General features: G+C 42.3%; 1 protein-coding gene across 4 annotated transcripts in view; it reads right to left on the reverse strand.

Moving 5' to 3' along the window:
• LOC117507035 (inositol 1,4,5-trisphosphate receptor type 1) overlaps positions 1 to 27,320 on the reverse strand; it is a 286,805-nt gene that overhangs the window by 74,270 nt on the left and 185,215 nt on the right. For 2 of the 4 annotated variants that reach the window (XM_034166725.1, XM_034166722.1), the window contains exons 40-42: positions 27,134 to 27,181; positions 19,567 to 19,699; positions 4,034 to 4,221 (exon numbers count right to left, since the gene is read on the reverse strand). In XM_034166725.1, coding sequence (XP_034022616.1) covers positions 4,034 to 4,221; positions 19,567 to 19,699; positions 27,134 to 27,181 — 369 coding nt within the window. The remainder of the gene's footprint in view (positions 1 to 4,033; positions 4,222 to 19,566; positions 19,700 to 27,133; positions 27,182 to 27,320) is intronic. The other 2 variants (XM_034166723.1, XM_034166724.1) reach the window with 2 other exon arrangements.

A 27,320-nucleotide genomic window follows, 5' to 3' on the forward strand; every position in this document is an offset into this window, starting at 1 on the left:
ATTGTTCATTCACACAGGCCTTATGTAACACTGCATGATCACGTGACAGTGCTCTGCAGCGGCAGTGGAAAGCCAAAGCATTATCACTGCCACAGTGGCTTCCGCACTCTAATCTGATTACACAAGGCCAACACTTGCATAACAGCAGACTGACAGACAGGTAAAGAGTGACAGCTGAAGAAAGAGGTACGAGAGCAGCACAAGATAAATACGGAAAGAAAAATCATTGATGAGGCAAAATGCACAGTTTAGGCGTCTACGCTGAATAAATATTCTATAATTATTTTACTTTGCTCTATTACTACCATCAGGGCTTGGGGTCTGGACTTTGTGCCAAATGACAGTGATGTACGTATATAAGTGGGCAGAAGTCGCCTCAGTAACACAAATGCAAAGCTATACTGGCACACTGACCCACATACCAAACTGCAGAAGTTGTAAGACTAAAGAATAAAGGGGTGAATCTTGTCTAACCTTTCAAATGAGTCTATAACGATTCAGGAATCTGTGTTTCAAATACACAACTACTGATGTAGCTTAATGCATCACCATAGACAGAATCCTACATTTCTATGCAATTTTTTTCATTACATTGTTTTCCAAGTGTGTGAAAGCCAAAGGGCAACCTTTGGTGCTGAAAAATGAAGCCAACATACAAGTGCCAAAACCTGCAGTTCCTCACATGGCCACTTGAAACTGGGTCTACAAGAGAGTCAATCCCTACAGCAGCCCATGTCAAACTGTCCAATGTTACAGCAGAAATAAACAGGATTACAGCATGATAAAAAAATCAATTTGTCTCTTTAGCTAATTTCCTCACTACACTTCTAATTTCCTTGACTAGACTGTGTTATACGTACATTAATTACAGCATCTATAACATGTTAATTTTTTACATCTTAAAAAAAAAAAAAAAAAATGACACTATGTTTAACATCACTGATTTGGTCTGTAAATAAAGAGTGTTTCTGAGAGCAATAACTAGTTTGGAGGTCCATGCCTGTGGGCTCACCACCCACAGGGGGAACCACCGGGGTCTGGTGCGCTGTCCCATGGGTGGCGGTGAAAGTCGAGGGCCTCGACGGACCAGACATAGGCAGCAGAAGCTAGCTTTGGGGGCATGGAACGTCACCTAGCTGTGGGGGAAGGAGCTGTAGCTTGTGTGGGAGGTGAAGTGCTACCAGTTAGATCCGGTGGGCTTTGCCTCCACGCACAGCTTTGGCTCTGGAACCACTCTCCTTGATAGGGGTTGGACCTTAATCTTCTCTGGAGTTGCCTAGGGAGTGAGATGCCACACGGGTGTGGGGATATTCATGAGCCTGAGCGCTACTGCATTGATGTTTACCCCAGTAGAAGACTGGGTCAGCTCCCTGTGCAGGGGGGGGGGGGGGGGGGGGGGCCTGTTTGTGCATATGCACCGAACAGCAGTTTGGAGTAGTTCGCCTTTTTGGAGTATGTGGCCAGAGTCCTGCATGGGGCTCCAGTGGGGGAATCCATTGTGCTGCTGGGGGACTTCAACACACAAGTGGGCAATGACAGCGTCACCTGGAGAGGCGTGACTGGGAACAGCGGCCTCCATGGTCTAAATCCGAGCAGTCGTTTGTTATTGGACTTCTGTAGTAGTCATGGACTGTCGATAATGAACACCATGTTCAAATATAAGGATGCTCATAAGTGTACATGGCACCAGAGCACCCTAGCCCAAGGTCGATGATCAATTTTGTGGTCACAAAATCGATCATCTGATCTGAGGTCCTATGTGCTGGACACTCGGGTGAAGAGAGAGGCAGAGCTGCCAACTGATCACCATTTGGTAGTGAGTTAGATCAGAGGATGGGGGAGGACTTTGGACAGACCTGGTAAGCCAAAACGGACAGCGCGTGTGAACTAAGACATCTAGAGGAGCAAGAGAACTTTAAATCACACGTCTGGTGGAGCTTTTCTCACATTGCTGTGGAAGTCGGGGGTACTGATCCAGAATGGGCAATGTTCAAAGCTTCCATTGCTGAAGCTGAGGGGGAGGTGATGGTCTAATGGTTAAGGTGTTGGGCTTGAGTCCAGAAGATCATGGGTTCAAATCCCCGCCTGACTGGAAAATCACTAAGGGCCTTTGGGCAAGGCCTTTAATCCCCTATTGCTCCTGGTGTGTAGTAAGCGCCTTGTATGGCAGCACCCTGACATCGGGGTGAATGTGAGGCATAATTGTAAAGCACTTTGAGCGTCTGATGCAGATGGAAAAAGCGCTATATAAATGCAGTCCATTTACCATTTACCAGGTATCTGAGCAGTATTTACAGCAGGTATTTGAGGACTGAAGGTCTTAGGTACCTCGAGGGGCGGTAACCTGTAGACACTGGTGGTAAGGGAAGCCGTCCGACTGAAGGAGGAGTCTTTCTGGGGTGTTACTTCAGAAAGAACATAGCATTCCAGGAAAAACACTTGCTATCTGCAGTAAAATTTGGAGGTGGTTCCATCATGTTATGGGGCTGTGTGGCCAGTGCAGGTACCGGGAAGCTTGTTAAAGTTGAGGGTCACATGGATTCCAGTCAATATCAGCAAATTGTTGAGAACAATATTCATGAACCAATGACAAAGTTGAAGTTGCACCGGGGCTGGATCTTTCAACAAGACAACAACCCTAAACACTGCTCAAAATCTACTAAGGCATTCATGCAGAGGAACAAATACAACATTCTGGAATGGCCATCTCAGTCCCCAGACCTGAATATTACTGAAAATGTGTGGTGTGATTTTAAGCTGGCTGTCCATGCTCAGAAACCTACAAACCCTGAGATGTTTGTAAAGAAGAATGGTCCAAAATACCTTCAACCAGAATCCAGACTCTCATTGGAAGCGTTTAGAGGCTGTTATTTCTGCAAAAGTAGGATCTACTAAATGTTGATGTATTTTTTTTTTCTGTTGGGGTGCCCAAATTTATAACTGCCTAATTTTGTTTAAAGAATTATTGCACACTTTCTGTAAATCCTATAAACTTCATTTCACTTCTCAAATATCACTCTGTCTGTTATATGATATATTTAACTGAAATTGCTGATTCAAACAACCAATGATTTATAAAGGAAAACCATGGAAATCATCAGGGGTGCCCAAACTTTTGCATACAACTGTATGTCGACAGTGGCATTCATGTCTCTGGGTCCTCGGAGTTCGAGAGTGAGAGACACCAGGGATGAGGTTATGTAGTCATGAGGTTGCTGGACAGCAGTGTTTGGTGATGCTGATATATTTGCAGGATAAAAAAGGTCAGAGTATTTAGGGTCCTGGTACTTCCTTTCTTACCCTCTGGTTGTTAGACTTGAATGCTAACCAGTGACCTGGTTGATGTACCTAGGTGAATGTTCAGACCCGGGATAAAACATGTGTTAAATCAACATGTAGATCCATCTCAGATCTGCTGTGGCAACCCAGAGTGAAAAAAGGGAGAAGCTGAAGGAACTTACTTTCTGCATCAACTGTAGGGAGCTCAGAGGGATAGGTAGTATGGCTACCAATATTTAGGGATTCAATTCCCGTAATGCTACCTGTGCATTGTCATCTGCATTGTCTCAGTCCTGCCAGCTGTTCATGGGTACCAGCCTTGGTTGGAGAAGTAGACTGTGCTCAACTGGCATCCTGTCTAGGGAAGTCGTAGAGTCTCACACGCTTTGTGCTGAGGAATCCAGGGCTACGCACCAGGCCTCAGGGTCTGTATAGGACTTACTACATAGATGCAGGACATCTAAGTCACGATGCATCTTCCAGAGGTTTCCACACCTCTAACAAAGACCTTAATCATTGATCAATTTAGGTTTTTTCCACTGATCAAAATGAGTCATGAGAGCAGTATAAAAAACAAATAAAATACTGCCTTAAAAAAAATACTGCAGAAAGTTAGCCAAGAGTGAAATCTAAGTGTTTCACCGTCATCCTTCAGGCTCCACTTTAGATGGGTGCTTTTAGATTTGTCACATTATGGCAGCAAAATTAATAAACAAGAGACAAACTCCTTCATAGCAATTGGGGATTAACTGACCTGGATGGTGGTGTTTCCGCCTTCAAGCAGAGCAATAGCCAACAGAATACTTTCTTGAAAGACCCGGTCACTAGTCGTGTTCATGATGAGGTCAATGACCAGATCAGAAGCTCCCTCTTTGTCCAGGTGACATTGTACATCTGCCAGGCTCATTTCTCCACGACTCAGGCCTGCAGGACCCATTAATGCTGGAATACACAAGATTTATCTTAGAGGATATTATCTTCAGTCATCCATGAGGTGGAACCAAATTTGATGAGAAACGTTTACATTGTTTAAATTTTAACATTTATCTGTGATGTAACACGTGTGTCTACACAAATGTTAGAATATTAACTGTTTAATAGTCTATTTAAAATTCTGTATGCATAATGTAGTATGAGATTCAGGGTAATTTGTGGATTAACATGATGTTACAATAATTTAGATACAGAAAAAACATCTTATGCAGAAATAAAATAGCATCCAACAAAATGTACCCATAAGTGTAAAAAATAATGACCAAATTAGTGATCAGTTTCATAATGTTGAGGGAAAATATTAAATGTGCTTTATCCACTTATGTGTGTTGTGGGATTATGTGCAGATTTACCATGACAAGAGAAGAAAATATTTAAATTTTTATGAATGATGATCATGTTTTTGACAAACAATATTTTATGACAAACAAAAAAAGAGAGTGGCGACACAACGAATTGGGAAAAAAAACGAACAAAAAAAAAAACAAAAAGGTCACGTGACCCCTGGTGCCATCTTGGTTCCAAAATAGTGTTTTCTGTTAATCTATCTGCATGTAAATCCATATATTCTATTTCTACCTCATTTTTTATTTTATTGTATTGCTACAAGTATTATTATTATTATTGCTTATCCTTGCACACGCTGTTTGATGCACATTTTCCTCTACTCGCACCCATCTTGTGTGTTTTTTCAAGAGCTGACGTAACGTGAATTTCTCCACTGTGAGATCAATAAAGTCTTATCTTATCTTATCCAGCTATTTTATTTATTTATTCACTGTAAATGCTGTTGTGCATTTGGATGCACAAATAGACACAGCAAGGGCTTCAAGATGTAAAGATTCCCTTCAGATCTGAACAGAAGAAAAAATTGGGAAAATAAAGTCAGCTGTGTGGGATGGAAGAGACTTCATCAAAAAAGCTTTGCAAGGTAGGTAAATTTATTGTTCAGTCACAAGTACAGTAAAACTCACCTAAACCGTCATCATATAAACCAGATATTCACACTCACCAGACACAAAAAAGTCCCAATGTTTTTGTATTGTTTTCCATACAATAAACATATATAACGGATTTTGTACAACAGCTTTTGTGCTCACATCGGATAAAATGTCCTGTCGACGTCAATGTATTTCCATTAAAAACCCTGAGCAGTCTGGATGTGCAAAGTAACAAAGGTACAAATTAAAGTTCAGCGCTGACACTCGCCGATTTGAGGAAAATGGAACCGGAGTCATTTCTGTGATTAAAAAACTGACCGTTTATTTTTTCAAATCATGTTCAGACTGGGACCTGAACCCTGATGTGCACCTGTTAAATCAGACACAAAAGGCTGTGATTTGACACTTTTCTGCTTTCACTCTTTCATATTTTAATAGCTTTTGCAATGCGCACTCTGATTACAAATGGATCAGAAAAGTCCACACATTTACAACACAAAGTCAGAAAAAGATGAAATTTACAGCTTACCTTTGAATTGGAGGTGATGACTGCAGAAAGAAAAGCTTGTTGAGGGACAAATTAGTCCATAATAAAGTATAATCCAGTGACGGATAACTTTAAAACTGTCTCACACGCCATTGCATGACACAGAGTTACAGACCTGCATAAATCAGGCTTTAAATTAATTAAATAAATCATCATAAATTGTAAATTTATGTAAATTATAGCTTTATAGCTTAGCTTAACAACTAGTTTTATATTTATTTTGATAGCACCTGTACCTGGATGTATTGCTGTATGTGGTTAAATTATTTTAAAAAAATGTTGAAAACACAAAAATCATTCAGTAGATCAGCACAATTGGAACTAAAATGGTGCCATGTTCTCAGTTGACGCCACTCTCCCAATTAACGCACTCTACAATGGCACCCGTCCCCCCACTTCTTTCTTTCCGAGTTCTCCTTCCTGAAGCAAAGCATCTTGGGACTGATTTACACCACACCATTTGTCCTACTGACATATCCCATAATCCCTTGCGTGCCAGAGACGTGCTGCAATCAAAACAACATGGACAAACCACATGATGACAATTGCAAATGACCATTATATAAACTACCAAAATGTATATTTTTATGCCTTACATAACATTTATAAGAGACTGCATGCATGAGACCACTGAACACTTGCTAAATCACTTGATAGACATTTTTTCATATATATTTGCTTGAAATTAGTTATACATTGTTTATGCCTGAAAGTTGTTCATTTTAAAATATAATGCAAGATGTACAGTTGTTTAACAGTTGTCCTTCACAAACAGTGTTGTAAAGGACAAGAAGCAGGAAGTGAAGAGAATAAACTTCACTTTCCCCCACAATGACAAGAACAGGATGAGATTGTGGCTCAGGGCAATTCCCATTATAAATAATGGCGAAATCGCTTGAGATTCTCATGTATTTACATAATACAAACACACACAAAAAAAGTCTAAAAACCTAGATATGTTCATGAGAGTTTTAGGCACAATATACAGAGTTTTACGTTGCGACGTTGATGCCATTGCCTATATGCAATGTTATCAAAGTATTCTGTAGCAGATCTCCACGTTGCTGACATCTCGCCGTGCTGCCATGTCTCTGAGATTTCACAAGATTAGTGCGAGAATTTAAACGTCAATAGGGCAAACAACTTTGAATAAGAAGCAGGACTAATAAGCCAGCGCTGTGACTGGGGAAGCAGTTGCCCCATCACCTCCCCCTCTCCCTCTGGTTGAACGCTCTTTTGGACTTTTCGTTCTCCTCTGATTATCAAATGGCCTTTTTTAGTACAGCGCTGACCTCTTGTGGATTACTGTTCATGCTGCTGTGGAAATGAACCTCTATTCATTAGTCCCATAACAAGAGACACATACATACGAATGTCTGTTCATTTTCTCTGTAACAGCGCATACACACACACACACACAAATGTCTGTTCCTGTGCGTTTTTATGGTGCAGTTCTTTGGGTAATTAGGCACTCTTTGCTATTTGATAAAGACATTTATTCATGTATATTTACTTGAAGTGAGCGTGACTGCGAACTGTATTTTAACTGGAGCCGACATGAGGAAAAGATCAAAATAGTAACACCATGACGACTGCTCATTTAAAGACCAAAAAAGTGTGACCAGACACTGTTTTAAACATGTGCTGCAAGCAATCAAGCCCTGTTAGGAAGATTCCACCTGTCTTGTTTTTTTTTTTTTAAACGAAGAGGCAGCTTATTGGTGTGTTTCTCATTTCAAATGTAATGAAAATTCGTGGTCGTGAATCATGATTTTTTTCGGAATTCAAGTTGCACCAGAATATAAGTTGCAGGACCTCTCAAACGAGTAACAAAACGGCGACTTATACTCCAGAAATGTTTGTATGCATGTATGTATGTCTTCGTACATATATGTGTGTGTGTGTGTGTGTGTGTGTGTGTGTGTGTGTGTGTGTGTGTGTGTGTGTGTATATAAGGCAGGTTGGTCTGATTATAGACCAACTTGAGCACAGCTTGGACTGACACAAGAAAGCCTATGACTCAATGCCTCACACATGGTGCTTGGCACCATAAAAGGCCAACAGTGCACAGATAATCCTCAGGAACTCAATGGAACTGTGGAAGACGTCACTGGAGGCTAACGCCAAGGCAATCGCACGTCACCATCAAGTGCAGAATATACCAAGGTGATGCACTGTCCCGACTGCTGTTCTACACAGATGTCAACCCCCTCAGGCAATTCATCAAGAAGAGCAGATACAGATATCAACTCAGGAGTGGAGTAACCATCAGCCACCTCCTGTACATGGATGAGGCCAAGACTGTGTGAGACATTGACTCACTGATCCACCTGACCAGGATCTGCAGCAAGGACATCAGGATGTGATTCAGACTGCATAAGTACGTCCAAATGGTGGCAGAGAGAGAAAGTGACCCGGACTGAGGAGGTGGAGTTACCAGAAGGCAGGATAGCAGACATACAGCACAGCTACAAGTACCTGGGAATTCCACAAGCCAATGGAAACCATAATGAAGATCCAAGAAGTTCAGCCACAGCCAAATACTTCCAGAAGGTAAGACAGTTGCTGAGAACCCAGCTCAATAGCAGGGATACGATCCGAGCCATCAATACATACACCCTACCAGTCGTCAGATACCCAGTTGGGATAATAAGTTGGCCACAGGAGGGGAAAGACGCCACTGATGACAAGACATGAAAAATCTCCACAATGCACAGAGTTTTCCACCAAGATTCAGCACCCTGAGAATCTGTGAGCAACAGAAAGAGAGAGGGCAAGGATTAGTGAGTGTCAGAGCCACACGAATACATCAGAAAGATGGCCTCCTGATATCAGCTGTTACAGGAATGCCTCAGACAGCTGATGACAGCACTAAAAGTGGTTCTTTGGCTCATAATCATAGGGCAGGGGTGGCCACGTTCGGTCCTCGAGAGCCACATTCCTGACACTCTTAGTTGTCTCCCTGCTCCAACACACCTGAATCCAATGAAAGACTCGTTAGCAGACTTTTAATGAGCCTTTCATTGGATTCAGGTGTGTTGGAGCAGGGAGACAAGTAAGAGTGTCAGGAAGGTGGCTCTTGAGGACCGAACTTGGCCACCCTTGTCATAGGGGATCAACTTTTGGTGCTATATAAGCACCTTTCCAGCAGCCAGAGTGTTTTTCAGCATTGTTATTTTTCTGTAAAATGCATAACACATATGTAACACTATATGTGAAAATTAATCATGTAACAGAAGCCATCAAGCTACTTTGGTTAGACGTAGCTTGATACTACTAATAATTTGATACTGCTGACCATAAAATTTTATTACAGAGATTAGAGCATGCCATAGGTATTAAAGGAACTGTGCTGCGGTGGTTTGAATCATATTTATCTAATAGATTACAATTTGTTCATGTAAATGGGAATCTTCTTCACAGACTTAGGTTAATTATGGAGTTCCACAAGGTTCTGTGTTAGGACCAATTTTATTCACTTTATACATGTTTCCCTTAGGCAGTATTATTAGACGGCATTGCTTAAATTTTCATTGTTACGCAGATGATACCCAGCTTTATCTACCCATGAAGCCAGAGGACACACACCAATTAGCTAAACTGCAGGATTGTCTTACAGACATAAAGACATGGATGACCTCTAATTTCCTACTTTTAAACTCAGATAAAACTGAAGTTATTGTACTTGGCCCCACAAATCTTAGAAACATGGTGTCTAACCAGATCCTTACTCTGGATGGCATTACCCTGACCTCTAGTAATACTGTGAGAAATCTTGGAGTCATTTTTGATCAGGATATGTCATTTAATGTGCATATTAAACAAATATGTAGGACTGCTTTTTTGCATTTGCGCAATATCTCTAAAATTAGAAAGGGCTTGTCTCAGAGTGATGCTGAAAAACTAATTCATGCATTTATTTCCTCTAGGCTGGACTACTGTAATTCATTATTATCAGGTTGTCCTAAAAGTTCCCTGAAAAGCCTTCAGTTAATTCAAAATGCTGCAGCTAGAGTACTGACAGGGACTAGAAGGAAAGAGCATATCTCACCCATATCGGCCTCTCTTCATTGGCTTCCTGTTAATTCTAGAATAGAATTTAAAATTCTTCTTCTTACTTATAAGGTTTTGAATAATCAGCTTCCATCTTATCTTAGGGACCTCATAGTACCATATCACCCCAATAGAGCGCTTCGCTTTCAGACTGCAGGCTTACAGAGCCTTCAGCTTTCAGGCTCCTCTCCTGTGGAACCAGCTCCCAATTCGGATCAGGGAGACAGACACCCTCTCTACTTTTAAGATTAGGCTTAAAACTTTCCTTTTTGCTAAAGCTTATAGTTAGGGCTGGATCAGGTGACCCTGAACCATCCCTTAGTTATGCTGCTATAGACTTAGACTGCTGGGGGGTTCCCATGATGCACTGAGTGTTTCTTTCTCTTTTTGCTCTGTATGCACCACTCTGCATTTAATCATTAGTGATTGATCTCTGCTCCCCTCCACAGCATGTCTTTTTCCTGGTTCTCCCCCTCAGCCCCAACCAGTCCCAGCAGAAGACTGCCCCTCCCTGAGCCTGGTTCTGCTGGAGGTTTCTTCCTGTTAAAAGGGAGTTTTTCCTTCCCACTGTCGCCAAGTGCTTGCTCACAGGGGGTCGCTTTGACCGTTGGGGTTTTTACGTAATTATTGTATGGCCTTGCCTTACAATATAAAGCGCCTTGGGGCAACTGTTTGTTGTGATTTGGCGCTATATAAATAAAATTGATTTGATTTGAAGGTCAGCCTGATCAAACCAGTTCACAGAATGCACCATCAGCACCAGTATGTCCTCCAAAAATCGATATGCTGATAACTTTTCACACATAAGAACCAATAACTCTCATAGAAAGAGTCTGAGCAGAGACACATTGCAACAGTAGCTATCGAGATAGCGACACAATGATTCTGTTATCAAACAGCGATAAAAGTGTTGTGATTTATGTGCTCAAAGGACAGCTGAAAACAGACAGTCCCATCTTTATGTAACATATGGCGGCGATTAAAAAGTGCCCCCCCCCCTTTACCTGTTCTTGTTCTCTGACATCAAATCACACACAATGACAAAGCACATATATTTTAGAATGAGGCTGTTTATTCTCAAATAAAAAAATACAAGATAACCTAAATGAAAAAATATAAAGCACAAAAGAGATATTACATAAATACTAGCTCCTGAAAAACAACACATTTAAATAATCCCTTTTACAGCCAGTTGTGTTGGGCTAGATACAGAAACATTTCCAAGACAGTGAATTCAATCGATATTTTATCCTTATGCCTGGTTCACATGGCAAGATTTTAAAATTGTCGGTAGGATTTCAACACATGAGAGACCCCAAACATGGTGACTAAAAAAAAAAAAAAAAAAAAAAAAAAAAAAAAAAAAAAAAAATCAGAGATAGAACAAGTTTTGGTCATACAGTGCGTGGTGTGCAGCCACATGGTAAAGACAACACACCACACATGAACATTCCTAGGTCAGACGGGCAATCTCACAAAATCTCTCGAGATCAAATGTGACTTCAGAGTAAATAAAACTTGGTGGATGAGGAAGAAGTAATGGCGACAGTTTGTGGGCTATTTTTAACGAAGAAAAAAATGACAGTGCAAGCACCGGACTTTCTGGTGTGCCATGACAGTTGTTTTGATTTCCCTCCGTATTTCTGTCACCTTGCTTTCTGATTGGCTACACATCACATTCAACAGGCTGCGTGCTCATTTGTGCTCCGGGCACACCCCACACGCTGGGATATCAGGCCAACACAATTCAATATGTTGAATATTCACGATTTGAGGCCTGAGCGGCACCGATGTCCTTCTGAGCAGACTGGAGCACTCAAGTCCCTTTCACACTGGGCCTGCTTGGAGTTGCTTCATGTAGTGGCATGACGACGCAGGAATGTCTGCATCAGGTGCACGCAGCAGGGGGTAGAGAGGAGGTGAGGACGCAGAGGAGGATCTGCAGGCAGTCTGGCTGCACGTCTGGTCTCTGATTTCTGTTATAGTTTATTTTTCTTCCTTTGACCGTGAGCTGCGCACGCGAATGAACTGTCCATGTGTAAATGTGGAGATGTCTGGAGTTATACTTGACGTGGACATGTCCTGTCTCTGGCAGTCAGTCTTTTATGGACTTTATTTAACACAATTATGAGAGAGTTTGAGGGGAAAGCAAGGAGCTGCCTGCAGCCAGCCAGTTTTTTTTTTATTGTAATTGTTCACCTGTGCGCGTGCGAACAAATCGTCCATGAGTGGACTGGAGCTGTCCAGACTTTTTACTGGATGTGGACATGTCCTGTCTCGGGCAATCAGTCTGTAAGCAGGACTTTTATGGACTTTTTTTTAAACACAGTTCTGAGAGAATTTAAGGTAAGAGCGAGTAGCTGCAGCAGCTGTCAGGTTGCAATCAGCATTTCTTTTTCTATGCTCTTTGAGCGTGTAGTTTTACTGCATTGTGTACACGGTATTAAAAACAACCCTGCGTGATTTATATGTGGGGAACAATGGAACACAGCAGGAATCATAAATTGGTGTCGGGTAACGTATTGTGAGGGTGTGGCTTTCAGTCACGTTGAGTACCGTTGCTTTGCCCCGACTTGTGTTGAAACCACTTCCTTTCTGTGTCCTGTGCTCGACGCAGAAAAAAATAAACGTATAATTTTTGGCGTCCGATTCGCTTGTCCTTTGCGTCTGTCATGGTGTTCTGGCATTGAGCTATATCGTCTCAGCACTGGGTTGCATCCACATGGCGTCATCATGACTCCACACGAAGCAACTCGAAGTGGGCCCGGTGTGAAAGGGGCTTTAACACACCACACACAGCAGGAATATCTGATAAGATTATCTTTACAGCCATCACAACAGTTGGGGCTTCCTTAAGATTGTCAGACGATGTAACCTTGGGTCAGAAATCGACATAATTATCTTGCTGTGTGAACCAGGCATAACAGAGTCAGTGTCTGTCCATCTGCCTGGAGCTGACTTTTGCCCTGTGGCATGATTATGTATCAGAATTCCAAGATAAACCTTGCGAAAAGAGCAAGTGGATCATCCCAGCGAGTGAATCAGACCATTATTTGCTGAGATATCACTGATTTTGGTTCCTAATGGGCTAAAAGGACACTGGTGGGCACATTATTATGTCATTAGTAATAGTCCAAACAATGGGGAAATGTTGCTATGCAGTCACATGACCTATACAGAGTCAACAATGGCCACAGAAGCCACCCATCTCATTCTCACAGTGGTCATTGTTTGTGTCACGTATCTTAAACCTTAACTACATTATTAAGTTACAGACAACCAACCTGTGTGTATATTTGTGGACTGCATTCAAATGTACTGCATTTATATAGCACTTTCACTGTCAAAGTGCTTTACAGTGATGCCTCACATTCAGCCATTCACACACACTCCCACAGCAATATCATGGTGCTGCCACGTAAGGTACTCACTACACACACACACACACACACACACACACACACACACACACACACACACACACACACACACACACACACACACACACACACACACACACACACACACACACACACACACACACACACGTGTCTTGCTCAAGGACACAGACAGGTAGCATCAACAGGATTTTAACCCAGATCTACATATTGGCAGACCAGTTCCTTATCCACTGAGCTACCTTCTCTAAGAAAAAAACCATCTCTTAATTGTTGGCTCATAACAGAGCTCTCTATTTTGGATAGAATCCTATTTAGCAAAGCAGAAAGTACAAACAATTTATCCTGGTCAGTCATTAAGAAACCAAGAGAGTGTGGTGTTTATTGGTAAATCCATCAAAACCAATCTCCAAAAACTTGCAAAAAAGGATACTACTGCATGACTGTGTGCACAGACTACCCTACACCAGTACCCAAAACAATCCTTGGTTTCAAGTGGTCTCTGTGAACGTTCAGCCCAATGATTCGGCATTCTGTCTGGTCCTAAACTGACTGACCGTTTTATACAAAGACACAGAAAAACAGGGGGACGGGGTATGGCTACATGACGACAGTTATTTTAAGGAAGAAATCACCAGTGACATACCAAAAGTCACTAACTGTAATTTGATGTCAAGTTTAAACATTACAGTTTAGCTTTGCGCCAATTTGCCAGGATTAGTTGAATATTTGTATATTTTGTGATCTTTACAGTGTGCATTTCATGGAAAAATTCTGACCAATTATATTACTCGTTTTTTCAAAACTTGCTTCTATTTTGATTTTGCGTTGGGTTGAGGTGCTTTCTAATATGTTACATATTCAACAGTTTGGCCTCAGGTGACTCTTAAAGCTTCATTGGTTTTGGGTCGTCTGAATACAAAGCTCATTCAGCCTTGGGTGGTCTCCAGCATGTCCAGACCAATGGCTGGGTGGTCTACACATCAAAATCCAGACAACTACACACAGGTACTAGCGAGGGAAGCCACCAAGACACTCACAAGGAGGTGATGGTCTAGTGGTTAAGGTGCTGGGTTTGAGACCAGAAGAGCCTCAGTTCAAATTCCAGCCTGACTGGAAAATCACTAAGGGCCCTTGGGCAAGGCCCTTAATCCCCTAGTTGCTCCCGGTGTGTAGTGAGCACCTTGTATGGCAGCACCCTCACATCGGGGTGAATGTGAGGCATAATTTTATAGCACTTTGAGCGTCTGATGCAGATGGAAAAGCGCTATATAAATGCAGTCCATTTACCATTTACCACAGCAACTCTGATCACAACCAGTAAGCTACTTCAAACAAACTGCACATACAATTTCCTGTTGTTTCACCAGTCAATGTCTTGTTAGCATGGTAGACAAAGCCATTATTAAGAAGAAGAAGGTATATGGAAATTTAGGTTCACTCCACCCATGTGCTTTCTGGCAAACTGGAGCCTGCTCTAGACAGATGTCTTATTTGGTAATTTAGGTCATGTTGTCGAAAATTTACTTCTACTTTGAAAATATGCATATGTCGTGCACATGAATGAGCGAAGCTCGTCAGCATCTCACCATGTCATTTAGGTCCTTCAGACTTTATTTTGAGTAAATGCTTGGGAGCATTAGCATGACTGAAACCTTTCAGCTTCTGGGGGGGCTCTGCCCCCTATACTCCCCAACTTTTTAAGCATTTTTCTTTTTTGCTTTTCAGCTGACCCCCCAATTACAGCCCTCTTAACCCCCTGCCACTTTAAGCATTTTTTTTTTAAATGTAGATGTAAATTAATATTCAAGGTTTTCAGCTAGTTGACAGTAGGGCTGTACAATATGGCCAAATTATCGTATCTCAATATTGTCATATAAATTGTCATGGAAATGTCACTTATATACATGCTGTCCATATTCTTGAGCCGGTTAGGTGGGTAGGGAGAGTTCACATGGGTTAAAAAGCTTTTCAACCTACCATCCCTGGTTCTCAAGACCAGGCACCTAAGTGGCTCTACTCTTCTTTTTTTTTTTTTAAGATATTGTATTTAGGTGTACCTTAGAAAACACTAGTAGAGTTCCACCTTCGATTTGGAATGTGTAATAGAAGATATACCCTACTGAATTTTCATATCAATATGATATACGATATGACTATGATTTGACACAAAGTGCAGCAACAGTGAAAATTAAACATTCTTCAACAAAACAGTAATAATACCACACTCATTTTGCACTCATCATAAGGTTAGGATACTGTGCCCTCCAAAAGTAGTAGAACACTTGGAATTTCACACATTTTAATTTGTTTGTGCCTTTTTAAATACAAGAAATACAAAAAAAGAATAAATATTTCTGAAATTATCTTCCTCAAACTAGTGCAGTGGATAAGAGAATATTTAGAGGGGAATCCTGCAAATGGTGATAAAAGCATCAAATTCGGCAGATATACTCCTCAGACAATCCTTTTTTGAAAAAAACAATGGGCCACTTGAATTTTCAATTGGTGGCCAGGTAGGGGTCAATTGAAGAATTACACATAGGTCAAAATTAAAAGACGCTCCATCATATTGAAAAATATTCCACATTATTTGTCTGATCATAAAGATTCCAAAAAGGTATAGTTTAGTCTATTTGTGACTGAATTCTATGGAGTTACGGGATAAAAACAGCAAGAATGGTGACAAAGGTCAGTTTCATTTTGTACAGGGGTCAAAAGTTAAAGTTGCTCCAAGGTGATGCAAATTACTAGTTGAGTTAACATGGTTTTAAAAAGGAATAGTTTGGACCATGTATCATCCTTACTTATCACGTTACGGGGTAACATATGTCACGTCATAGAATCCAACAGACGTAAACCTTGTTTGACCTTTACTTTGGAGACCAAGCATTCGACACTGTCAACACTATTCCATTTATTAATCCTATTGGCCTATTATTTATTAATCCTACTGACTCCTACCTGACCACCGATTGAAAAGTCAAGTGGCCAATTGTTTTTTTTCAAAAAAGGAGTGTCTAATGAGTATTTGTCGAATTTGATGCTTTTATCACCATTTGCATGATTGTTTCACTTATCTGTTGCACTAAACTGAAAACAAATCTCTAAAACTTGATAAAATCTGTAAATAATGATCAGTTTTATTGGCAGTTTTTTCAGACATGTCAAGGGATGGAAACAAACATTTCCAAGTCACTGAATATGTCTTGGACTTTATTTACATCAATTATGAAGAAATACAAAAGTTTCTTTCACCAAAACATCAAATCGAGGCTTTCATCTCAAATGTACTTTCTGTCAAATTGTAGTTGAACTTTCAGGTCTTCTTTTTAAGAAAATCCTCCTCTACACCACTTCATCAGGAAGCTGGAGTTTATATTTTTAATTAATTTATATCAAGTTGTAGAGATTTGCTTTCAGTTTGAGTTAAGGAAGATAATTTTAGAAAAAAAAAATGTATTTGAAATGGAATAAACAAATTAAAATGTGTGAAATACCAAGGTCAGTTTCAGTTTGTATAGGGGTCAAAAGTTAAAGTTGCTCCATAATTTTGCTCCAGCTGTATTTGTGCTGAATTTGATGCTTGTATCACGATTTGAAGTATTGTTTCAGTTATCTGCTGCACTAATAAGCCCACAGAGCATGAACCACCTGTTAGCTTAAACGTGTCTATAAGGCAACCCGAATTAAAGGAGAAATGCTGCTTTTAACAACCTGGACCTCATTTCTGGCATAAAATACGGTCGTTTACTCACCAATATAAGTTTGGTGTAATTAGGAGTCCATAGTTCAAACAACATGTTCAGTTCAAATCTGAAGCAAACATTTTTCTTCTTCTACTAAGGTGGATTAGACTTTTTGTGGTACACAGCACCAACTACTGGACAGGAGGAACCTAGCAGTCAATGTGACTCATTGATTTGAAAATGCAGTTCTTTCAAACAGACGTGTGGTGCCGTGAAATGTCAATCATCTGTGTCCAATCAGATTTCAGGGGAGTCCAGTGAAACCCCAGCCTCTGCTCTAGCTCCACCCATGCCAGGAAGTGTTCAACATTGGACATTTCCTGTTTCAATGTGACTGAGAATTCAGCACCTCCTGTTTGAGTGTGAGCTTGCCACTGAGTTCCCGCGAGATTCCATGGGATCTTGTCTGTCAATCCATGAAGTGCTTGACATCTGAACATTTTTTGAACTGTTTTACTGTGGATTTGAATTTTGGCACTTCCTGTTTAGGATGCCCTGTACCATGAGTGAGCTTCACGCCGCTTCGCTCATATTAAACAACAAAATCCATCAATCCATTTTCTATACCTGCTTACTCCAATTAAGGGTTACAGGGTGCTGGAGCTCATCCTAGCAGTCATGGGGCAAGAGGCAGGATATACCCTGGAGAGGACGCCAGCCTATTGCAGGGCAAACAACAAAATCCTCAAAAAAAATACAAATTAAAAAATATCTGTAAAGCCTTATTGCTGGCGTGCCCAACCAGCTGACTGTGATCAACTGATTGATTGCAGGCTGAGTTCCAGTTGATCACAAGAAAAAAATAATCTCTCACTGGACTCGAGAGGATTTAGTGCTGCTATAACAGACTGATGCAGCAGACTGATGCAACGCACCAACAAGGATGCTGGCTGCCGTTAAACGCCAGACAAGAAGAAGAGCTCTTCTTCTATGGTGGATAAGAAACGAAAAATTATAATTTTCATCCTGGGTTATTTTTTCATTTATTTGAATGGCAAATCCATCTGTCTTATCTGCAATGTAAATGTGGCTTTACTGAAGAAAGGGAATTTGGAGTGACATTTCAGACGATTCACAAGAAATACGATGCTAACTTCTAATGCTAACCCGGGTAAATCCCCTCTGCCAGCCCAAAAAGTCCAGGAACTGAAAAGTCGGCAAGCAGCACAATGATCCATAAATATAAAGAGTGATGAATGTGGAGAACAAGATTATAGTGTTCAGTTTGGGCCAGGAGTCTGAGGACGCATTTATTCTGTTCGCACTTGGAGGAGACACATCTGCTGCACACAGACGTTAGGTGGCTCAGCAGAGGTAAATTTCTGGAACAGTCTTCTGCAAGAAATTCAAGAATTTCTGAAATGTTCAAATCATGCTGAATATCCACAGCTTCTGGATTTGAAAGCAAGTTTAAAAGCAAATTACATGTGCTATCAAGCAGAATGTAACAGTGTGACCTGCAGAACTTTCCACACATGGACACAGAACTTAAGCATCAGGTCAAAGACTGGGCGGAGCTTGACGTTATGATGATCACATGAAGAGCATCTTGTCAGAATTTGACAGGTGTTTTACTGACTTTGCATCCAAAGAGCCTGTTGTCAGTTTTCTCTCTTTTCCATTTGGGGAAAATATAGATGTGGACTGTATATCGTCCAAAGTGGCATCCTCACAATGAAAAATGACATGGAGCTCAAATCCAGAGCAACACCTGACATGAATGTCCAAATCTGGAATCTAATGCAGAAAGAGAGTACATGAGTGCCTGCTTACAGCTGGCTTTCAAGTCCTACTGTCCAGACTATGAGAGTCCAGCTTCCTCCTCTTGGGGCCAGAAGTCCCACTAAGGTAAGGAACAACTTTTCCAACTTGAGGCCAGTCCTAGGCCTACTTGTGCTTATTCTTTTCCACCATGCCAATTTACTTCAATGATACATTATTATTGTTAAAACCTGCCAGAAAATTGTGTTATTATATTGGTGCACAATATATTGTGGCTACGCTATGGCATTCAATATGACTTGGTAGATCTCGATACACTGTCAACTTTAAAAGTAGATCTCGGTTTAAAAAAGGTTTGGCACCCCTGTCTTGCCATTGTTACTACTTTGGCAACTGCACAAGCAAACAACTTGTCCATCCACCCAGTTATCCATCTCAGCCAGGTGAAACATAGCCAGGCTCTTGGCCTTCTCCAGTTGCTGGGATCCTCAAAACTGATACATCAAATCATTCTCAGGAAAAAAAAAGTACTACATGTCCAAAATTCCATAGCTGACATTCCCTCACCTTACAAGTCATACACCCCATCTGAGTCTACCTAATTGCTTGTTTGGCAAAAAGTCATCCCAGCAGTACCCACAAATGCTCCGTAAAAATGTAGTGTGTATTTGTATGCATTTGAGGAATGCTGCTTGACAATAACTTCAATATTGTGACAGCATCGGTTTGTGTTACCTTTAGTGAATGTTTCACAGCAACATCAGCTCAGCTGATAAAATCCATTATCATGCATTCATGGCTTAATAATTTGTCATTAATCAACAAATTACAAGAACCACCAACTGCTAATGTGCATATTAAGTGTGGACGACAAATTCTTTTACCTGACTGATTTTTGTTGGGTCCTACAGGACTGAGGGGGCCATTGCTAAATGATGTCAGGCTGTTTCTCCGCCCACCACTCCGATGAAAGTTGCCATAGTAACGGTTCACCAGAATCTGTCTCAGTGCCTCACCCTACAAAGGAGGAAAAAACAAAGGAAGACTTTAGTGATGTGATGTGATGTCAGAGACTGGGAAGGATGGGAGGTTGTATAACAGGAATTGCATGAGTCATCACTTATGTACTGTGATTTTCACATGCACATCATGGCAGTGGAACATTTCTCACCTGAGAAATAAGAGTCTGACTGCATTTATTTAAAAAAAACTTAAGACGATTCATTCATATCAAACTGGGCATAGTAATTTAAAAAGTTCCTGCATTTTCAAATGGGTTAACATTTTTATATTTGATGATGCACTGTTTCTTTCTCTTTTTGCTCTGTATGCACCACTCTGCATTTAATCATTAGTGATCGATCTCTGCTCCCCTCCACAGCATGTCTTTTTCCTGGTTCTCTCCCTCAGCCCCAACCAGTCCCAGCAGAAGACTGCCCCTCCCTTAGCCTGGTTCTGCTGGAGGTTTCTTCCTGTTAAAAGGGAGTTTTTCCTTCCCACTGTAGCCAAGTGCTTGCTCACAGGGGGTCGTTTTGACCGTTGGGGTTTTACATAATTATTGTATGGCCTTGCCTTACAATATAAAGCGCCTTGGGGCAACTGTTTGTTGTGATTTGGCGCTATATAAAAAAAAAAATTGATTGATTGATTGATATTTATATTTTATTCTGCTTCACACTAATCTGAAAAAAATTGTTATCCATAGCAGCAGTGACCACATGTAACTACAACGCAAGATCGGGATTTTTACAGAGACGGGACTGTGGCTGACCCTCCCACCGTGTGACTCATCTACTCAATCAAGAGCGTGATGTTGCTGTTGTTATGGCAACCCGGGACGGTAGGTGATCCGGAAGTCAAAACGGCCGAAGAACAGTGACCAGCGGGCTTGCCTGGGGTTCAGCCGCTTGGCGGTCCTGATATACTCCAGGTTCCGGTGGTCAGTGAAAACCGTGAATGGCACGGACGTTCCCTCCAACAGATGTCTCCACTCTTCAAGAGCCTCTTTCACCGCAAGGAGTTCTCGATTGCCGACGTCATAGTTCCGTTCGGCCGGGGTCAACCTGCGGGAAAAATAGGCACACGGGTGAAGGACCTTATCGGTCTTCCCGCTCTGGGAAAGCACAGCTCCTATCCCTGAGTCCGAGGCGTCCACTTCAACCACTAACTGGCGACTAGGATCGGGCTGCACCAGAACGGGTGCAGACGAGAAGCGCCGTTTCAACTCCTTGAACGCGGCATCGCAACGATCCGACCAGGTGAAGGGGACTTTTGGTGAGGTCAGGGCTGTCAGGGGGCTAACTACCTGACTGTAGCCCTTAATGAACCTCCTGTAGAAATTTGCAAAGCCGAGGAACTGTTGCAGCTTCCTACGGCTAGTGGGTTGGGGCCAGTCTCTCACCGCCGCAACCTTGGCCGGATCAGGAGCGACGGAGTTGGGGGAGATGATAAACCCCAGGAAGGACAAAGATGTGCGGTGAAACTCACACTTCTCGCCCTTCACAAACAGCTGGTTCTCCAACAACCACTGCAGGACCTGACGTACATGCCGGACATGAGTCTCAGGATCCGGAGAAAAGATGAGTATATCGTCTAGATATACGAAGACGAATCGGTGCAGGAAATCCCGCAAGACATCATTAACCAATGCTTGGAACGTCGCGGGGGCGTTTGTGAGGCCGAACGGCATGACCAGGTACTCAAAGTGACCTAATGGGGTGTTGAATGCCGTCTTCCATTCGTCTCCCTTCCGGATCCGAACCAGGTGATACGCATTTCTAAGATCCAGCTTAGTAAAGATTTTGGCTCCATGCAGGGGGGTGAACACGGAATCTAATAATGGCAACGGGTATCGGTTGCGAACCGTAATCTCATTCAGCCCCCTGTAATCAATACATGAACGAAGTCCGCCATCTTTCTTGCCCACAAAAAAGAAACCTGCCCCCATCGGGGAGGTGGAGTTCCGGATCAGCCCGGCAGCTAATGAGTCCCGGATGTAGGTCTCCATTGATTCGCGCTCAGGTCGTGAGAGGTTGTACAGCCTGCTGGACGGGAACTCAGCGCCTGGAACCAAATCAATGGCACAATCGTACGGACGGTGCGGGGGAAGGGTGAGTGCCAGATCCTTGCTGAAGACATCAGCAAGATCGTGGTACTCAACCGGCACTGCCGTCAGATTGGGAGGGACTTTGACCTCCTCCTTAGCCTGGGAACCGGGAGGAACCGAGGATCCTAAACACACCCGATGGCAGGTTTCGCTCCACTGAACCACCACCCCAGACGGCCAATCGATCCGAGGATTGTGCTTTAACATCCATGGGATGCCCAAAATCACGCGGGAGGTAGAAGGACAAAGGACATCCCCCTCCAAGTGGACTCCCCCAAGTTACAGGACCGTTACATCGGCCCATTCAAGATCCTGAAGGTCATCAGTCCAGCCGCAGTGAGGCTTCGGCTGCCGGCCTCACTGCGGATCCATCCTGTGTTTCATGTGTCCCGGATTAAACCTCATCACTCCTCACCCCTCTGTACTCCGGGTCCGGCGCCGCCTCCTGCCCGGATCATCGATGGCGAGCCGGCTTGGACTGTACGCCGGCTTTTGGATGTCCGTAGGATGGGCCGGGGCTTCCAGTATTTGGTGGACTGGGAGGGGTACGGCCCCGAAGAACGCTCCTGGGTGAAGAGGAGCTTCATCCTGGACCCGGCCCTCCTGGCCGATTTCTACCGCCGCCACCCGGACAAGCCTGGTCGGGCGCCAGGAGGCGCCCGTTGAGGGGGGGGTCCTGTTGTGTGGGCCGCCAGAAGAGGAGGTACTGCTGGCCCACCACCAGAGGGTGCCCTGCTGGCGCATCACCTGCAACAGCTGTTACCAATCAGCAGGGGTACATCAGCAGGACGACGTCTCCACCTCTTTGCCGAGATATCGTTCTACCTGGAAGGTAATATTCTCAGCTGACTGCTTGACAGTAACCTTTTGTGATTTTTGTGAGTGATAACAGACCTTTTTTCCAACAAGAGGTGGAGGTAGCTTTCCTGCCGTGCGGATTACTGGGTGCAAACGCGCCCACCTTTAATTGTGTTTTTGTTCCTCGCCAGCAGTACCAGGTCCGACACGCGGAGGCAGTGGCCACCTGGGAGTTTGGGACTTGGCGGCTCCAGTATTCCCGGGGTCTGGTGGCGGAGGAAATCGTGTGGTTCCGGTTCTGCTTTGGACAGGTGTCTCCTATCTTCGAGCCTGCCCACACGACACCTTTGTGAATTGATTCTGATCTATTGTTGTAATCTGTTGTATTTGTTGTGCACATTCACAACAGTAAAGTGTTGTTATTTGACCTACTCCATTGTCCGTTCCTTTGCGCCCCCTGTTGTGGGTCCGTGTACCGACACTTTCCCAACATCTGTGGCAGAAAACAGAAGTATTATGTAAGAGCTGCTTCTGTGGTTATGCAGCAATTCTGGAATAAAGGATGGATGGTGGGCAGATCTCCAAAAACCTCCTCTATGGTGAATTAGCAGACATGAAGGAACCAGTTGGAAGAACTTTGCTATGAGGACATGCAAAAAAAAAAACAGGACCAGATCCTCCAGCTTGAATGCAAGGGTGTAGAAAGCACTGGCTTGTGACTGAGATTTAGCAAGTCGTGTCTTAGTTGGAGAACATAACATCATTCTCAGAGCAAAGTTGGAAAAAGCAGTGAAGACAGCAATGAGATTTCAACAACCCTATATGAAGTACAGTTCATCTGCCAGAACTACAGTTGTATCTGTAAATTTCAGAATGGATTCCTTAGCCACAGCAAATGTTCACAGATAGTAAACTTTACAGCCTGTTAAGAAATACTTAAAAATAAAATGAACTGAAGGCTTTACAAATTAATCTGCTATCTTCACTCAGTGGATAATAAGATGCAGCCAGGGGTCAGTTATTTGAGGTCAAGGGCCAAAACAGAGATTTTCAATCATTTCCAGGATAAATATTTAAAGACCAGTGCTTTGATATCAGTAACCACTGAAGACATTCAAGCATACAGATATTTATAAATTATTTTTTACTTAAAACTTGCTTGGGGTCACCATGACAGATCCAATATTTTGGAAGAATGTTCCAAAGTTCTAGCACAGTCCTGCAGACTCAATGGCAAGTCGCAACACATGATGGTCCAGCACCTTAGTAATTTGCCACCCCTTTCTGTATAATAATAGTAAGTTCTGTCGGCTTCTCCCTTTTTGCTTGGAGTCACCATAGCGGATCAGACATGGATCTGCATGTTGACGAGGCACAAGTTTTATGCCAGTTGCACTTCCTAATGCAACTCCTCATTACATGGAGAATGGACAAAGGTGGTCTTGAACAAGGAACCTGCTGATTTATGCAAGGACCCATACAGTGATTTGGAACGTTTTAAACTGGATGCCCTTCTTGACAATTCCAAATGAACAAACTGAATGGGTCATGGGGTCCCCAAACTACGGCCCTTCTTACTGGGAGTCAAGCGTAATAACCTCTTACACCAACATGGTGCTAGCCCTGTGACACCAACATTAAGCCCATTCAGCTGGCAGTTCATTAGACATGACATAACATCCTTGGAACAATGTGTACACGTGGTTGGCCTGCAGAATATTGTCCAGTAGTCACTGTTTTTGACTCAGGACAAGTTAGGTTCAGGTTTGCATGATCCACAACATGTTAGATCCTTGTGTTGACAGTAAAGGACAGTTTTTGGTCACACGTCACGGTGGAATTGTCTTGTGTATGTTTTTTGTTACTGTTGAGTTTGTGTGCCAAATAAATTAATTAATTCATTCATTCATAGGCCCTTCTTCATTCTTCTTAATATTGGCAAAAATCTATGAGGACTGTTGCCACCACATTGCTGAATGGGATGCCATGAACTACCATGGTTGTTAAAACCGAATTACTGGATAGACAGTGGTCTGACCTGCTACTGGCAATGTGTACCTAATAAAGTAGCCAAAGAATGTCTATTACAGTAAATTTTTCCAACACTGCTGTTTATTTTCAACTGGACTGTCCACTGCTGTTATCACTCTCTCTCTCTCTCTCACACACACACACACACACACACACACACACACACACACACACACACACACACACACACACACACACACACACACACACACACACACACACACACACACACACACACACACACACACACAAAAAAGGTCAGCAGGGAATGAGTCAGAGTTGAACTTTGGGAAGATCTGCAAAGTTTCTATCTGAGCATTGAGAGTCACTGAAAGTGGCGTGCCATGAGGAGTGGGAGTCACCACTCAGCTACTAGTACATCAAACACACCCACGTCAATGAGTACAATGCTCACATGGCACATTACACCGAACCAACAGATCAATAACAAACCTGCCTGCAATTTATTATTTTAGTTCGAGGATATTTACAAATGACTAACAAATTCAAGGAAAAACGTGTGAAAAACAGCAAAGGGGGGGGGGGGGGGGGGTATCACTGGACGGTTTGGTGAGTACAAAAAAATTATGGGAATAATTTACTCTGGCCTTCACAGTTATCAGTTATCAACTCATTTTAACACTGTATGGGAGATTTTGAACTGACAGTATACACAGTGCTCTCCTCCACCATCATCAAAACACCAAATGAATGAATATCTTTTGGAAGAATGATGCATCATCCCTCTAGTAGAGCCTTACAGAATCAATGCCAAGGTGCAACAAAGCTGTTTTGCAACACATAACTTCAGCACTTAACTGAGCCACTTTTTGTTGATTTTTTCCTTTGTCAAAGATTTATTCATATAAGTTCTTCTGGATTGCCCTTTTTTTCTGGGGGCTGCCACAGTAGATCTTATATGGATCTTTGTGTTGATTTTTGAACAGGTTTTATACCAGATGCCCTTCTTGATGCAACTCCAGATGTATCAGGACTGTAGGGCATGGGTGGTCGTGAACATTGTGAGGCAACCATACCAAATGTACCACCGTGCAGCCCCAGAGTACAAGTACATTACTAAGTTCTAATCGATGCTGTTACTTTGAAATGTGACCGTTAAGTGAAAAGTCTACAATGGACATATCAGAGTTTCTCTGACATGTACCCTCAGAAACACTACACCCAAAAAGAAAAAAAAAAAAAACACAACATGAAAACCATTAAATAATAACCATTTTCTGTAACGTGGAAAGCAACACTTAAGCCTGGTTCACACGACAGGATTTTAAAGTTATCTTTAGGTATCCAAAACCAGGGAGACCACACACGTGAAGATAACCCCCCCACCCACCCAAAAAAAAAAAAAAAAAATCAAACATAAATCTAACAGTGTTGGTCCTCCAGTGTGTGGTGTTCATCCACACGGTAAGGACAACAACACCACACACAAACAGATTTCACACACGAACATTCCCAGCTCAGACAGGAAATGTCGCAAATTTTCTCGAGATTAAATGTGACTTCAGAGTAAACAAATGGAGATACTTTGTGGACCATTTAATACAGAGGGATAAAAACAATACAAAAAGAAAAAGAAAAGGCGTTCTTTAAAGGAGTGGAGAGAGCGGGATCACCGGACTTTCTGGTAAGTCAGAGCAGCTGTTTTGATTTTACTTTCCACTCCGTACGTCTGTCACCTCGCTTTCTGATCGGCTGCATATCACATTCAGCAGGCTGCGTGCTCATTTGTGGTCGGAGGACACAACATGCGCTGTGATATCGGGCCAAAAAAAATCCAACATGTTGAATATCCCCGATTTGCAAACGGAGCGCTCCTGACGTCCTTCCGAGCAGATCAGAGTCCTCTTAACACACCACACACGGGAGGAATATCTGACAAAATTATCTTTATCATCATCACGATTGTCCGGGCGTCCTTAACATTGTCGGAAGGGGAAGATCGGGTCCGATATTGGCCTAACCCATATGGAAAAGAAATAGAAAAACTTACAAGAAGTTACATCGGTTCCAGTAATAAACTTTATATTTGACGTGTTGTGCTTATAAGTCTCAGTTTGATATTATACATATCTAGTAAGGATTCTGTATGTGGAATTACTGTCATATATTGTTCTTGTAAGGTCCCAATTTATATAAGTCACATATTGTACAAATTTACTAAGGATCTTATATCTGGTTTGACTGTCACATGTATTACATACAAGTTCCAGATAGAACAGATACAAACTTTATAAAATGTATGTATATCTTTTCCATATGGCAATAATCTTGCTGTGTGAACTAGGCCTTAGCTGTTGTGTGTTGGAAGGAAAACTGAGCTGTTCTGTGCTTACAGTTTGAAGTCTTTCAAGAGGAGTGATGTGAGAATGTGTATTGAAAGAGTAAATATTCTTGACATGAATGAATGCTAGCTGTGAAAAATTTTTATTCTCACCAAGAATGTCCATAATGCTGGAGTTTTAAACTAAGCTGCCATGCTGTCAGTAAGTACCTACCCTCTTCTGGTCCTCCAACAGCTTCTCAGGTTGGTTCTGATCCAGCTGCTGGGTCCAGTGAGGAGTGTGAGCACATACATTCAGCAGATACAAACACAGGGTTAGTATTCATGCAGTAAGGGGGGGGGGGACAGATCGAGCACACTTAACTGCTATGACCATGCAAAAGGATTTTAAATCCAAGTTA

This window comes from Thalassophryne amazonica, chromosome 3, assembly GCF_902500255.1.
Source record: "Thalassophryne amazonica chromosome 3, fThaAma1.1, whole genome shotgun sequence".
NCBI lineage: Eukaryota > Metazoa > Chordata > Actinopteri > Batrachoidiformes > Batrachoididae > Thalassophryne > Thalassophryne amazonica.